At 38.4% G+C, this 14,067-nt stretch overlaps 1 protein-coding gene across 1 annotated transcript in view; it reads left to right on the forward strand.

The window, feature by feature from the left end:
- The window catches only part of KIAA0825, a 360,830-nt gene that overhangs the window by 127,498 nt on the left and 219,265 nt on the right, over positions 1-14,067 (forward strand). The window contains exon 15 of the mRNA XM_081054478.1: positions 6,405-6,544. Coding sequence (XP_080910604.1) covers positions 6,405-6,544 — 140 coding nt within the window. The remainder of the gene's footprint in view (positions 1-6,404; positions 6,545-14,067) is intronic.

The raw sequence follows: 14,067 nt of genomic DNA on the forward strand, positions 1-14,067 counted from the left end.
ACCTACTACAAGTGTGATAAAATGTACAGAATGTTGAACTGCTTTCTCATTAGGTTTCTACCCTGATCAGAAGCATGATTCCAGGGGAGAACTTTCTTGAACTCCCTGTAACAGGGTATTAACTCTCCAGTACATGGGGTTCCAGAGAGATAACTTCTGCTCCTCAAAAGGGGTGGCTGAAAATTTAGTGCTGTCCAGTGTCTCAGTGACTCAGGTGCTGGATGAGCATGACTTCAGAGAGAGTCCCAAACTGCTGGCTGAAATGTAATATTGTTTTTAAAATTAAAATTTGATTTCTAGAGATTTTTAGAAATGGGATATGCTACTTATGTAACATTAAAGTGTGGAGCTAGGGCTATGAACTTTAGGTATGAATATCTTTGGGTGATTTGGGGGAAATGGGGTGATCGCAAGTGAAAAAGGCTAATTTGCTAAAATCAGAAAATAACGCAGGACCTCATAGGTTGAATGCCGGCCCTCTAAGTTGTATACTAGATAGTGCAGATACAACTAACTCTGAAAAAAAATGAGACTCTTTAAGAATGTCAATCTATCCTATTGGACAAAATTATTAAAAATCAAGGCAAATCCTCTATGAAATCATTTGGGTGAACCCTGTCTAATTTCTGTTTATTGGATAATCTTTAATTATAAAGAATAAAGAGACTTGGCTATAATCTGATCATAGAGATTAAAATATATACAAACATTTTCAATGCTATATCTACCATGTTTCCTCGAAAATTAGACTTAGCTGGACCATCAGCTCTAGTATGTCTTTGGAGCAAAAATTAATATAAGACACAGTCTTATTTTACTATAAGACCAGGTCTTATAATATGGTATAATATAATATAGTATAATATAATATAATATAATATCATAAATACCAGGTCTTATATTAATTTTTGCTTTAGAAGACGCATTACAGCTAATGGTAGGCTAGGTCTTATTTTGGGGGAAACACGGTATGTATAATTTACACTCTTTTGGTTAAAGTAATGAAGAAAACATTTTGGGATTCCCCCCCACCCCCGTCAACTTTTTTCTCAGGTACTAAAGTTTTCTTCTTAAAGAAAGATGACAAAATTGCTTTAAAGATTTGTCTTATTTTCCTAGAAAGATCTTCAAGAATTCATTTCGGAAAGCCAAGAGTAATATAGTAATACGGAGCTTCCCCTCTGCTTCCATTTTCCCACTATAGGGCTTTTACTCTCAGTTTCTCTTTGGTTACGCCCTTGCCTTTGTTCTCTGAATCATGTAACTTATGGTCTCTGGTATAAATTTGGGCCAGTAATCCTTGACAAGAACCATCTGGTCGAAATCAGTCCCTAGATACCTTGAATAACATGTCTCCAATTTGGGAATCAGCCTTGAGACCACAAACTTGATTTTGGGTCAAAAACATGGTATCCTCAATCACGAGATTAAATAGACCCAAACATCCTCAATGCTGGAAAATACAACTTACCCACCAAATAACATCCAGGTTAAATGGACAGAAACATGGAATGAGCATGGGGTTTAAAGACGGAGAGACCTGGGTTCAAAGTCTGTAGCCACATTTATTAACTAAATGAACTCCGACTAGTTTCTCAATAATCCTGAAACAAAGATTAAGTGAGATGAATGTTAAGTATCTCCATGCATGTCTTATTTTGGATTACCCCAAGAATCAGCCCCTGAGACAAGGACTCAAAGTGACAGTAGTTTGTCTTCTAAGAGGAAGAAAAAATAGGAAGGGGAGAGGGTAAGTGAGACAAAGGAGGAGAGCAGATAAAGATTAATGTAATCAAGCCAGCTACCAAGGAGTAACCAGAAGTTAAATGTTCTGGGGAAATTCTTGGAGCCCGTGTGAAACTCCCATCTGAGTTATCCCACCAAAGGAGTGAGGACGCTGAGGTATTTATACAGCAGTTTCCATCAGTTATTGATTGAGGGCTGCACTGGGGTTATTAATTCACTGGCACTGCCAGCCTGTCTTGCTGGAAGGTAGAGAAATGAGGTTCTTACAGTCATTAGACCAGTGTCAACCAAGTGGTACGGGCAAGAGGATGTGGGGACATTGACAACATCTGCTTTGGTCTACCCCTTGCACTATGGAAATCCATGCATTCCCCATGTTAAGTTCTCTGAGTCCTATCATTGATTCTTCTAGGTGATTCCTGGTCAAAATTTCTTAAAAAAAAAAAAAAAAAGTTTTATTACACTGAAGTGAGTGGGACAAGCTAAAGCATGCCCTGCTTCAGTTATTTCAGAGTCTGCAAATGGTGATTCTTATTATTACATTTCTCCGCCTCTCATTCCAGCTTCCCCTCCCTCTCAGTGGTCACATCTGCTGGGTTGTGTTGTTGCCCATTAGAGTCACTGAGGGGTAGAAACCCTGCTATTATTCTCTTACCAGAATGTGGTTACTTCAGTCATCTATTTATGGTGATTACCAGTCATGAGAGCAAAAGGGAGATGCCCTGATGAACTCTTGAATTACAGACATACTGCTCCCGACTCCCCTTCTACAGTAGTAACTCCAGCTTCTCATGATAATTAGGGTCCATCACCTTCACCAGTATAGGAACTCCTTTCTTTACCTGATAGACTGCTGGCATGGGAAGATAAAGTGACCAGATGGCAACTGTAACTTAAGTTTAGTGGAATCCTTTTTGAACCCCTGGTAGAGGACCACCACAAAAACCAGGACCTCCACACCCACAATGTCTGTGGGGACAGAAAACACAAATTCCCCAAGAGGGTCATCAGGAGCTGGGGAGAGGGGCCCCTCTACTTTCACCTGTTGGCTCCCAAGTTCATGGAGTTTGTCTGCTGGGAACATAGTATCCTACAATGGCTGTTGGTTAAATATCAAATCTTGAAGGGCAGTGCCCTAATACCACAGGATGTCATCCTCAAGCTGTGCACTTCTGAGTCCATTCTAGTGTTCGACTAGTCTGTCAGCTTCTGCATGATACATACAGGGTAAGCTCAGTGAATCCTGTGGTCACATGGTCTGAACAGTAAGGCTGTTTCTATTGCAGTGGGAATCAGGCTGGTGTGCACTAATGGAAGTAAGATTCTTTTAAAACTTCCTATCGTAGTATAGACACGTATTTTTAAATTGCAGCAATTACAAGTGAAGTACTTGATGAATTTTATAAAGGTAAACACACCTGCACACAGCTAAGATTTCACATGGTGATTCTATAAAAATAATGTGTTAGTTTCATAAATCAATAATGATTGAATCTCATTATTGTATTACTCCTTACTACCTGGATTTGAAAAATACTTTAGGCCAATTCATGCTCTAGAAGTATAGCACGTATTAGAGTATAAGCCCAGTACAACCCAGCCATAAATTTGTCCTGTCTCCCAATACAAGATTTATACATTCCAGTGGATTTATACATTTTTGTTCTCTTCTTTGTACTATAGTGGGATTCAACATGTACATATTTGATACATATTATATATGTAAATATATATAAAATTTCCCTTTCTGTCATTTTTTGTGAGGCTAATCTCACTTTCACAGCTCCACCAGCTCAAAGGATGAGGGAACATATGCTTCTCCATATGCCCAACACAGACTCCTCAGTGCATTTATTACGCGGAGCTTGGTGATTCAGGAATGTTTGTAATATTTCATTTTTACTCATAGTGACTCATTCTACTGTACATTTCAAAATCTGTGATAAGTTGAAAGATCTTAGAATTGAGGTACATTTCAACAAACAGCTTCCCATCTGGTAAATGAGAGGTTTTATTTATAATCAGGTATTCCGATACAGTGGTATGAAATTACACTCAAATTATTTTGTTTTGTTACATGTCTAAAGGGCTGAGCAAAACATTAACCCCCTCCAACCTATTCTCTTCACTGCAGCCAGATCAGGAAATTCGTCTGCCTTAAACTCTTCATGGGGGCCCAAATCCCCACCTTGACCAGTGATGCCCTCCATGATCTGGCTCCTATCTCCTTCTTCAGGCTGTCTCTCAAAGATCCCCCTTCTTTCCTACACTCCCTCAAACTGGATCTTTCCGTTCATTCAATGTATCTTTAAATCAGCACTCAATTTAAGTAAAATCTATAGGTTTGCAATGTTCAAAAATTAAGTCAATTTTAATACACCACTTATTACCAAATAGCTGCTTTGTTTCTACTGAACCCCAAGCTAGTTCCCAGATGTTAGCAGTTTGGGTTTAGGAGAGAAATAGGGACAGCCAATTTGAGGATCTGCTTCAGTGTTTCACTCTGAAGGGCTTACCTAGTGGATTCCTCCCTTGGTACCATATTTGGAACTACTGCAAGAGCCAGACCAATTTGGGAATTCCCAAGGTAATTCAGAACTCCTAAAATGGTGGACTGGGTTCCTCTGCATGAGAGTTAAGTAAAGTAACTTCCAGCTTCTCTCTTCTCCACCCTCACCCCCCGCCGCCCATTACCCCCCAACCCAAGGCAGGAGTTTTCCTAGCCAACACTGCCCCACCAATCGCCCAAGGAGTTCTTCTGTTTCGAGTCATGTTCATCAGAGTCTCACCTGGGAAGCCTGAGTTGGTCCAAAGTTCAGATGCAGGCTGAAGAATTTCGTGTATCATAAGATTGTGAGATGTTCCAAATGCCAAGCTAAGCTAAGGAAGAGATGCTTTGAAACGTCTTCATTTTACATCTTTGGATCTTCTCACTTTTGTTTAAATAGGCCTGTTGGCAAAGCGTCTTTTTTATTTTTTAAGTGTTTGCCTACCCATTTATAATCATATGATTCAATCAGCTAACATTTATAGAGCCCTTCCATGTGCTTAGTTCACTGGTAGGTGCTTTGAGGATTAAAACAAGTTCTTGTGTCCTCATGAAGCTTCAATCTGAGTAGAGAGGTGAAGCTTTAATTGACGAAATAATAAAGTGCTAACGTGTATATTTGCTGTAAGTGTGTTAACTCAGAGTGAGATGGACCACTATGGAGAGAAATGTTTAGTGGAGACTTCACAGAGCAAGTGATATTGTTGCTGCAAATTGAAGGACTGGTAGGATTAAGGGAAGTAAAAGACCGCGAGGAGTTCCTTGCAGAGGTGGCAGCCAAGTTGGACCCAAATGGGCACGGAGGCAGAAAATAGGATGCCAACTGGGTCCATCCTTAGTACCTGTGCTCCAGGAAGCACTGTTTACCACAGTGGTTTTCAAACCCTAGCATACATCAGAACCCCCTGGAGAGGGCTTGTTACAGCACAGATTTCTGGGGCCCAGCTCCAGAATTTCTGATGGCACGAGGCTTAGGAACTTGCATTTTTAACAAATTCGCAGGTGATCCTTATGTTGCTAGTCCAGGGCCCAGGCTTTGAAAGCTACTGGTCTAGACGATGTTCGTAATCGGGTGGTTCAGTACTCCATAAATTTCATCTGAAAATGATCCTGCAAATCATTTCTCTCAGCAATACCTTTTGTTCTGCTTTTTTCCACACTGAAGTTTATGGTCCTCTCACTCACATTTTTACATTGCTCAATCACACCTTTCCTTCCCAATGCCATCTTATTCCCACAATCCTTATAGTGGCAACCAGATTGAGTTTGATCATTTCCTGCCTTTTCCCTTGTGGTGGTTGTAAGCTGATTTCCAATGGTGTGACCTTTAGCCAAACTAAACTTTAAGATTTTAGAGGGGAAAAGTGAATTGTGTTATCAGTTCTCAGCTTTTATTTTCTTATCTCTGGCTGATTCATTAGTAAATGAAAGTGATGTTGGGAACCTGATTTTCTTTTTCTGTTCACTGATGATAATTTCCCAAGTAAAAGCTTATTTGCCTTGGAATTATATATCTTTGATGAAATGATTACCCAAGTAGGTAGCAGTGTGACTGTTAGAGTGGTTCTGATAATTGCATGTTGATTTAAAGGCTTTACATATTAAATAATTAGATTACGGTTGACGCTTGACAGAAGCTTTGAATTCCTTCAGTTTTATCGGCAATCATAGTACATGGCAAATTACTAAGTAACGAAAACCTATTGTGACTTCTTTTCATGAATAATGAAAGAAGTTAATAACACATAGTAGGCAATCATATAGTTGGTGAATGAACAAATAAATAAATGCATTACAAATAAATACATAAATGATTTTGATTTGCTCTATGAAACTACAGCAGACATAGTTCCATGAAATATAGGTATGGTTATTTTGTATCAGTTTTAAATTTGGCAGGCTACCAAATGTTAATTTGCTTTGAGCTAGTTGAGATTAAATGTAATTCCTTCCCTAAGCAACCCTAAAGTAAGCAAGCATGAAAGCATTTTCAGAGTAATCTTGGAGGAATTGACATTTAAAGGAGTTAGCATTACATCTGTACTTTAAGGCTATTAATTTCATAGATAAATTAGCTTCATTACTCCATCTTTATCTTGCATTTTGAAAGGACTCCATCAGCTGGACGACTGACAACTGAGGGTCAATTGAAACTGCTCTTATCCCAGCCAGGTTGTAACTGGAACCTGCTTCTGGAAACCCTACTGCATCATGATGGTATTTTACTGAGAATCTTGCTGAAGGGCTCAAGTGAGTATTTGTCGTTATGAGAATGTCCTCAGAAAACCCAGTCATTGTTTGAGTTGAATGAATTTTTTTTTCTATTCGAATATTGGCAAAGGAATGTAAACCAACTGCACTGTATCAACAGGCAGTGGCGTCAGCAGCAGGCAAAATATTGCATTGCTTTATAAACCTATTGGAAAGAGTTGTTTTCAGGGACTCCAAATGAAGGGAAACAGTATTTTTATATAATATAGTTCTATCAGCACTATCATTATGTACAAATATAGAAACGTATCAAAATCTGGGTTTTGAAATGCATCAGAAAATTATAGGAACACAGTTATAGGTCCAAAACAGAAGTCTCAATCAGACCTAAAAAGAGAGACAGAGGGAGAGAGAGACTGCCTTAGAGCCACACTAGAAATTTCAGTGGGTCATGAAGAAGCTTATAAAACTGATAAACAAGCAAGCTGTGGCTTACAGCCATATCCAGTGGGACAAGGAGACGTAATTGTAAGCAAATAAGAGTGGAGACTGAAGAGAAGTAGAAGACCATACTTATCTTAATTAGATTTTCTTTTTTTCTCTTTAAGTGCTATTTTAGAAAATGTTAAGTAATGTTATACCAATCTAATATTATATCCCACTGCTCTCCTGCTACACCTGTGAAGTTTTCCCTAACCATTTTCACATACCCCCTACACATTTCTACTTCTATACAACACATGAAGCAAGATTAATTTTATCAATTACTAGTCTCACTTTTGGTTTCCCAAATCAAAATTGTCTTTTTCTCTAGTTCCCCATCACCTGCAGAACCAAATCCATGTCCTCCAGCCATTTAAATATGATCCTGTACTCGTTTTCTAAACTTGTTTTCCACTATCCCCTTGCATGCGCGTACACACACGCGCACACACATTTCAGTCTTGTCCCCAAAGCCCCGTGCACGTGTTCCATACACTCCGTGGTTCACCCATTTTTCCTACTTGAAACACCTCTACAGACATCTCAGTTTCCACCAGTCTGCAAGGCCAGCTGATGTTCCAGATCTTTGAAAGCTCCAGCTCACGCTGATCTCTTCCTCCCCTGAACTTCACAGTATCCATTACTTTGGCTGCTTATTTGCCCTTAGCATACTCTGCCTTATATGGTTATTATGTCTGTATATGACTGAGGCAGATGTCACCAGGTCCTGCCAGCCTGCTGGGACACAATAAGGTTCATAGCATTCCCCTGTCCAAATCACTCCATTCATTTCTGGGAATTTTTAGTTTCTCACATCTGCTCATGACCAGTTCCCCCTGTTCTTCTCTCCCATCCACTTTGACGTTTGCTTCCCAAAAGCCACTTAGAGGAGGTGTCTCATTGCTGAGCCCTTGTGAGAATATTGCTTCTCCCCTGGTTCTCTCAAATCCATAAAATTCTGTGGTGCTAAAGGTCCCCACAACTCTTCAAGCCTCACTGTGTTCCATGCAGAAATTTGGAGATGACGCCTCTCCCAAACCCTGAGCCGGACTTTCTTCCCTTAAATCCCAAGCGGTCCAGTTTGGGCCTTTCAACTCACAAAATTCACTTGAAAGCAGTTTCTTTAGCTTCAGGCTGTAACTCCACTCTCCTAAAGGGAAAACAGGTGCTAGGGAAACTGCTTCCTCAAGTAGCCAACACACTGTTGACGTATGTAGGTGTCAGGCATTGTCTAAACACTTTACACTTATCTAATTGGCTCTTATAACCTTACACGGTATATACTGTGGTTATTTTCATGTTAAAAATAATGACACTAGAGGTTAAGATGATGTTATTTGCCCAGAGACCCACATAGCTGATAGATAGAGAAATAATGGGTAAACCTGGATTTTGAACTGAGCCAGAGCTCTCTGTCCCTTCCTTTACAAATACTCATGCATAGTAAATCCTGGGGTGGGCCAGAGGCATCTGGGGGAACTGTAATCTGTCTACTCCCAGGGAGGATCAACCAGGACACATGTGCATTTAACTGATGTTTCCAGTTAGGTAGTTAGAGGTGAACATAGATTTTTATATTCCTCCCTCAAGCTACCACAGTACATTTTACAGAAAAAATCCAGTGACTGACCAGTCAGTTAGGATGTAAAATATGGGCTGGGTGACATGGATAGTATTTGACACCACTGGAGAGTTACTCTAATATAATCATTGTAACTCACAAGCATGGTCCCAGAAGAGAAGTGGTCTCCTATCGATAAACTTAATATAGAGCAGCCTGGGAAATTCAATTGAGATCAAATCTTTTGACTATACTGATATAGCCACTATGTACGGGAAGAACAATGGTAGTTATGAATATTTAACCATGCTTTCTTATAAATAAATCCCATACTTAGTTACCAAAAGTACTAGATTCACCTTCTGGTCTGTATGAGAGACTTCCAGGTACCATGTTGCCATATCGTGTCACCTTCCGTTTGGTTCTTACGGGGTGCACAAGTATATTTACCCAATCCGCTCAAATACCCATCACTTTTTTACAAAGGCTGTTAGGTATTTGATTGTACTGAATTTATTAACTACTTTCGGTTTTGTAAGGATGAGGTGACATAATTTACTAATCAATTGACTTATTAAGCTCTAGTAGAAGTCTTGTCACTTTAAGTTAGAAACAATATACTCACGGAATCTTATTAACTAGTCTAAGATGGAAATTACGTAATAAAAATAAGTTTGTAATATTTTTTGCTGAGATTTTCTTCTCATTTGTTTAGAAGTCTCAGAGTATTTCAGAATGCCGGTTAGTAATTTAGAAGTTTGATCATATATTTAGGAAAGCAAAACTTTGGAGTAAGACATGCTGAATTAGGTGTTTCAAGCAACATAATTATCAACTTTTTTATGGGAGAGGTTTTCTTTATAAATAGTATCTTTTCAGTCTAAGTGATAAAATTTAAGTGTTAAATTGGCTCATGAATAAGAACAAAGATTTTAAGTACAACTTTTTATTATATGTATTTTAAAACAAGGTTCTCTTTTTTCAATAAGCAGTTATTAAATTGGTAGGTACAGATTTTTTTTTTTAAAGTAGACAACCAATTACTACAAAGATGAAAATATATGGGATTTATCTTATAGTGAGAATGATGTCTGTACCTTTAGGTTTTGCTCTATGAAAGTGACTTATCAGACTTTCTATTTATTTTAAAAGAATTAGCAGAGCACATATGGAAAGACTATCGTAATATGAGATGCAACTTCACTAAGGGTCAGAAAATAGCAGAATTAAATAAATGAATTGTAAAATTTAAATGTATAATATATGCTTCATAGGCTGCAACTTCTAGGAAGTAGAATCATGGTTTTGCCATGGATAATAATTCCTCCTGTATAAAAATATGTACTATTTTGAGGGAACGATTACATTGCTAAAACTTTATAAGAATAAACTGATTTCACATGGTAGGTGATTTATAACATTATTTGGGTACAGTTCAGTTGGCATGAGAAAATAATAGTCATTGGTTTTATTTTTAAGTTAGGCCATCTTAAATTTGAAAGAAAAAAAACACAACACTTAACTACAAATGTTTATAGATTCAAAACTTTAAGACATTATTTTGGATGACTGATTTAAAAAAAACCCAATTGTTTTGGCAGTTACCCCACTGAGGCTGTGTGGCCTAAGCAGTTTCTTACATGTGGCATCAAAGGAACAAATATTTGGCAATTTCCCAATTGTTAGCAGGTGGCCTTTTCCTGCTAGTGACATTCGAATGAAGTGTTACTAACATTCTTTCCTTTGCCCGTTGCCCCAAGAATGATTTCCAGGGAAACTTCTTGGCTTCTTGTAATTTGCCGTTGTAATATAATAACAACAATAAACTAGCAAATACATAATATTTAACTTGTTCCAGACCTTGTTTCTAAGTGCTTTAAATATATTCACTCACTGAATCCGCATAAGAACTCTGTGTGGTAGGTACAATTATCATCTCCATTTTACCGATGAGGAAAAACATAGAAATTAAGTGACTTGTCCAAGTCACATGCTTCATAAGTTGCAAAACAGGATGTGATCTAGATGTTTGGCTTCCAGAGACTGTGCTTTCACCCATTGCACTGGACAGCATCCAGGCAGAGTGACAGAATGTTTATCAAACTGCAGGTTGCATAATTCGTGGGAGGTGTCAGGAACCTCTATAATGGATAATTTTGACAGCACATTTTGTACTTTCAATCTTATAACACAGTGCCTAAAGATAATCAAGAAACAGATCAGCAGAAAGTTCTAGCTAAAGGGCTGCTGCTATCCCTACTAAGCAATGGTGAACTTAAAATGAATGAATCAATTCAGGTTATCTTATTTTGTAGTTAATATGTCCTGACGTTTGGAGTCATGAGAGGCATATTATGGCAGAAGTTTGCTGTTTTGTTATGCAAGGTGTGTGCGTGTCTGTGTGTATTTGTGTATTGTTTCATTTTATAAGTATGACAAAGTATCTTGAAGGTGGTGATCAAAAACCAAATATGCTCCCTCTTGGTACCTTTGGCGTTCCTAACATTGATGTCATAGGCTGCTTTGGCTTGTGATGACATCTGCATTCTGACTTGTTCAATCTTTTTTTCTTTGCTGGATTTGTACCCTGCGCTTACTGGGAACAGTAGAACCGTATTTGTGTGTGTTTGCTCTAGTCCATTCCAACAGAGAATCCTATCCAAGAATGGTAGCCTAGCCTGGAGTATCAGTGGACTCCACAGAATTATTTCAGTCCTAGAAACAGTTATCGTCTAGGGTCAGCTGAGTCTCCATGAGGGTGTGGTGATTGTAGGGTATGATCATGTAAAACACAACTTTTTGACTCTGAAGTGCAAACACATCACCTGGGGAAATTGTGATTCAGTAGGTCTTGGGTGGGGCCTGAGAGTCTGCATTTCTAACAAGCTCCCAGGTATGCTGCTCCTGCAGCTGCTGGTTCCTGGACCACCATTTGAGTAGCAAAGCCATCAACAATTCACATGTTGCTACAGAAAGCACAAGAATCAAGTATGTGACTGTTCTTTCCAATGTATTATATAGGCTTTCAAAATGAGACATAATTTACTTAAGAATATTTCTAAACAAATTTATCAGGAAGTTCACAGCAGTCAGAAAGCATGATCTTATTCAAGTACAGATCTGATTATGTCCCTCACTCCCCTGCTAGAAACTTTCGTGGCTGCCCAATACTTACCTAGTAAGGACCCCGATCCTTGAGACACAAGCAGTGCCCATGCTGCTCTGGCTCTGGCTGTCGTGTTTAGCACATTGTGTCCTGCTGTCCCCCAGTTTAGATGTGTGCATTTCTAACAGCAGATTCCCTGCAGAAGTGTCTTGAGGAAAAAGCCAGCTACTCCAACACCAATGACCTTTCATTTGTCCCATGTGTGTACCATGTTCTTTTCACCTATAGAACTTTTGAAATGTTTTTTTGTACCTAGAATCTTCTTCCCCTCTGTTTCTTGGCAACTGCTAGTCAATTTTCAACTTCAATATTACTTCCTAGGAATTTATATTTGATGGTCATTTAAGGTCCTACTACAATTTTAAGTGACAGATTAAATGATGTATAATTGTGTATTCAGTGTCTGTCTCTGTCACTGTGAGTTCCAGGAGGGCAGGGACAACTTACCATTTGTTGTATCCCTAGTGCTCGGCCTGGTTCTCGACACTTTAGACTGGTACTTAGGATGTACAACATGCTTAAAAAGTATTTGTCAAATGAATGAGTGGAGGCCAAATAAATTTCTATGATAGCAATTCTGTTTCATTCATTAGCTATGTGATCTCTCTAAACTTGGTTCCTCATTTCTAAATGGGGTACTAATAATTGACCTTATGTGTTCATTTAGAAAAGTAAATAAACACAAAGCGCCGTTGTTGGCACTTAACAGGTACTTGATTTACATTAGATTCTTTCCTTCTTTTATGCTGAGTGCCTGGAAAAATATGCCTGATGCATTTTTCTTCTGTATTCTCTCTTCTTCTGCTCCGTGTGGTGGTCTCACCCTCTTGCTTTTCAGTAACTCTCTCATGTTTAAGCATAAATTTAAGTGTCTCCCTGGAGGTGGGTTTTCCCCTTTGACACCTTGTGCCTGAGAAGATGTTGCCCTAGCAGCTGTCATGCCTGAGAAGATAAGAACTGGGCCAAATAAATATTCTCAAGTTCTATATATTATAGTATTCCTTGAGAACCTTTTCACATAACTTGGGAGGTTGGTGGTATGAATTTTGTTTCACCTATAACAGAATCAGTTCTAATCTGTCTTGACAATGGCTAAAATATTTTATATTCTGTCTCTTCAGGGCACCTAGAAAATGTCTAATATAATAATAGGAAAATGTGTCTTCTTTAGTCTTATAGTTAATGTACTTCTAGTGTTACTATGTAAAGTTGATTGGGCATTATATTACCAGTGATACTATTATCGTGAATTTATGTAGCATCTTTCTTCCAACAACTCATGATTTAACTTATTATTTAACTTATGATCCTTGGATCGTGTTTCCCTGAAAATAAGACCTAGCCAGACAATCAGCTCTAATGCATCTTTTGGAGCAAAAATTAATATGAGACTTGGTCTTATATTGTATTGTATTATATAAGACCCAGTCTTATATTAGAGTATAATAAGATTGGATCTTATATTAATTTTTGCTCCAAAAGACGCATTGGAGCTGATGGTCTGGCTAGGTCTTATTTATGGGGAAACAGGATTATTAGGACCGTTTTGTAAATGAGGAAACTTAAATACAGAGAAATTGAGTAAATTGCTCAATGTTTAAGAGGTCCTTGCTAGAAGGAAGAACCATTATTTCCTGAAAGTATATTTATTGTTTTAAATGAATTCTGAAATGAAAACAGAGACTTGTGGAAATAATTATTCTTAGAAATAAGAAATAATATTCTTTTGAATTAATTTCTGAAAATGTCTATTACTTGATTTTATAAATACATTCCCTGTTCAATTACTATAATGGGCATTGACTCGGTACAAGGCACTGTTCTGGGCTGGAGACGCAATGGTAAACATGTTGGGCCATATCAGCTTCATATTCTGGGGGTTTGATTGCTGGGGGAAAGTGGGAGGACAGACCTTATAAAGTAAGACGATATAAAAATTAGATAAGTTCAGCTGCGACTAAGTACCCTGAGATGCTTTTGCTAAAATCGAGTGAATGAGAGGGATTGACAGATTGGGTGATAAGGAAAGGCTGCTCTGAAGAGTTGACACTTCCTTTTACTCATGGGAGATTTGGGAATAGATGCAAGATGTCCTTTTGTAGTCTCAGATATTTGGAATAAGGTATGCATTCTTTCAATACCTGAGACTAGGAGCTGCAAACTTTCTCTGTAGAGGGCCAGATAGTAAATATTTTAGGCTTTGTAGAACACATCGTCTTTACCACAACTACTGAACTCTGCCACTGCAGCGTGAACACAGCCGCAGATGTGCATGGCTGTGTAGGTGAGGAAGACGTTTTTCTTGCCCTTCTTAGGGTCCCTGGCTGGGATTGAAAAGTCAACTGACAAAAG

Source organism: Rhinolophus hipposideros (genome assembly GCF_964194185.1).
Source record: "Rhinolophus hipposideros genome assembly, chromosome: 7".
NCBI classification, from domain to species: domain Eukaryota; kingdom Metazoa; phylum Chordata; class Mammalia; order Chiroptera; family Rhinolophidae; genus Rhinolophus; species Rhinolophus hipposideros.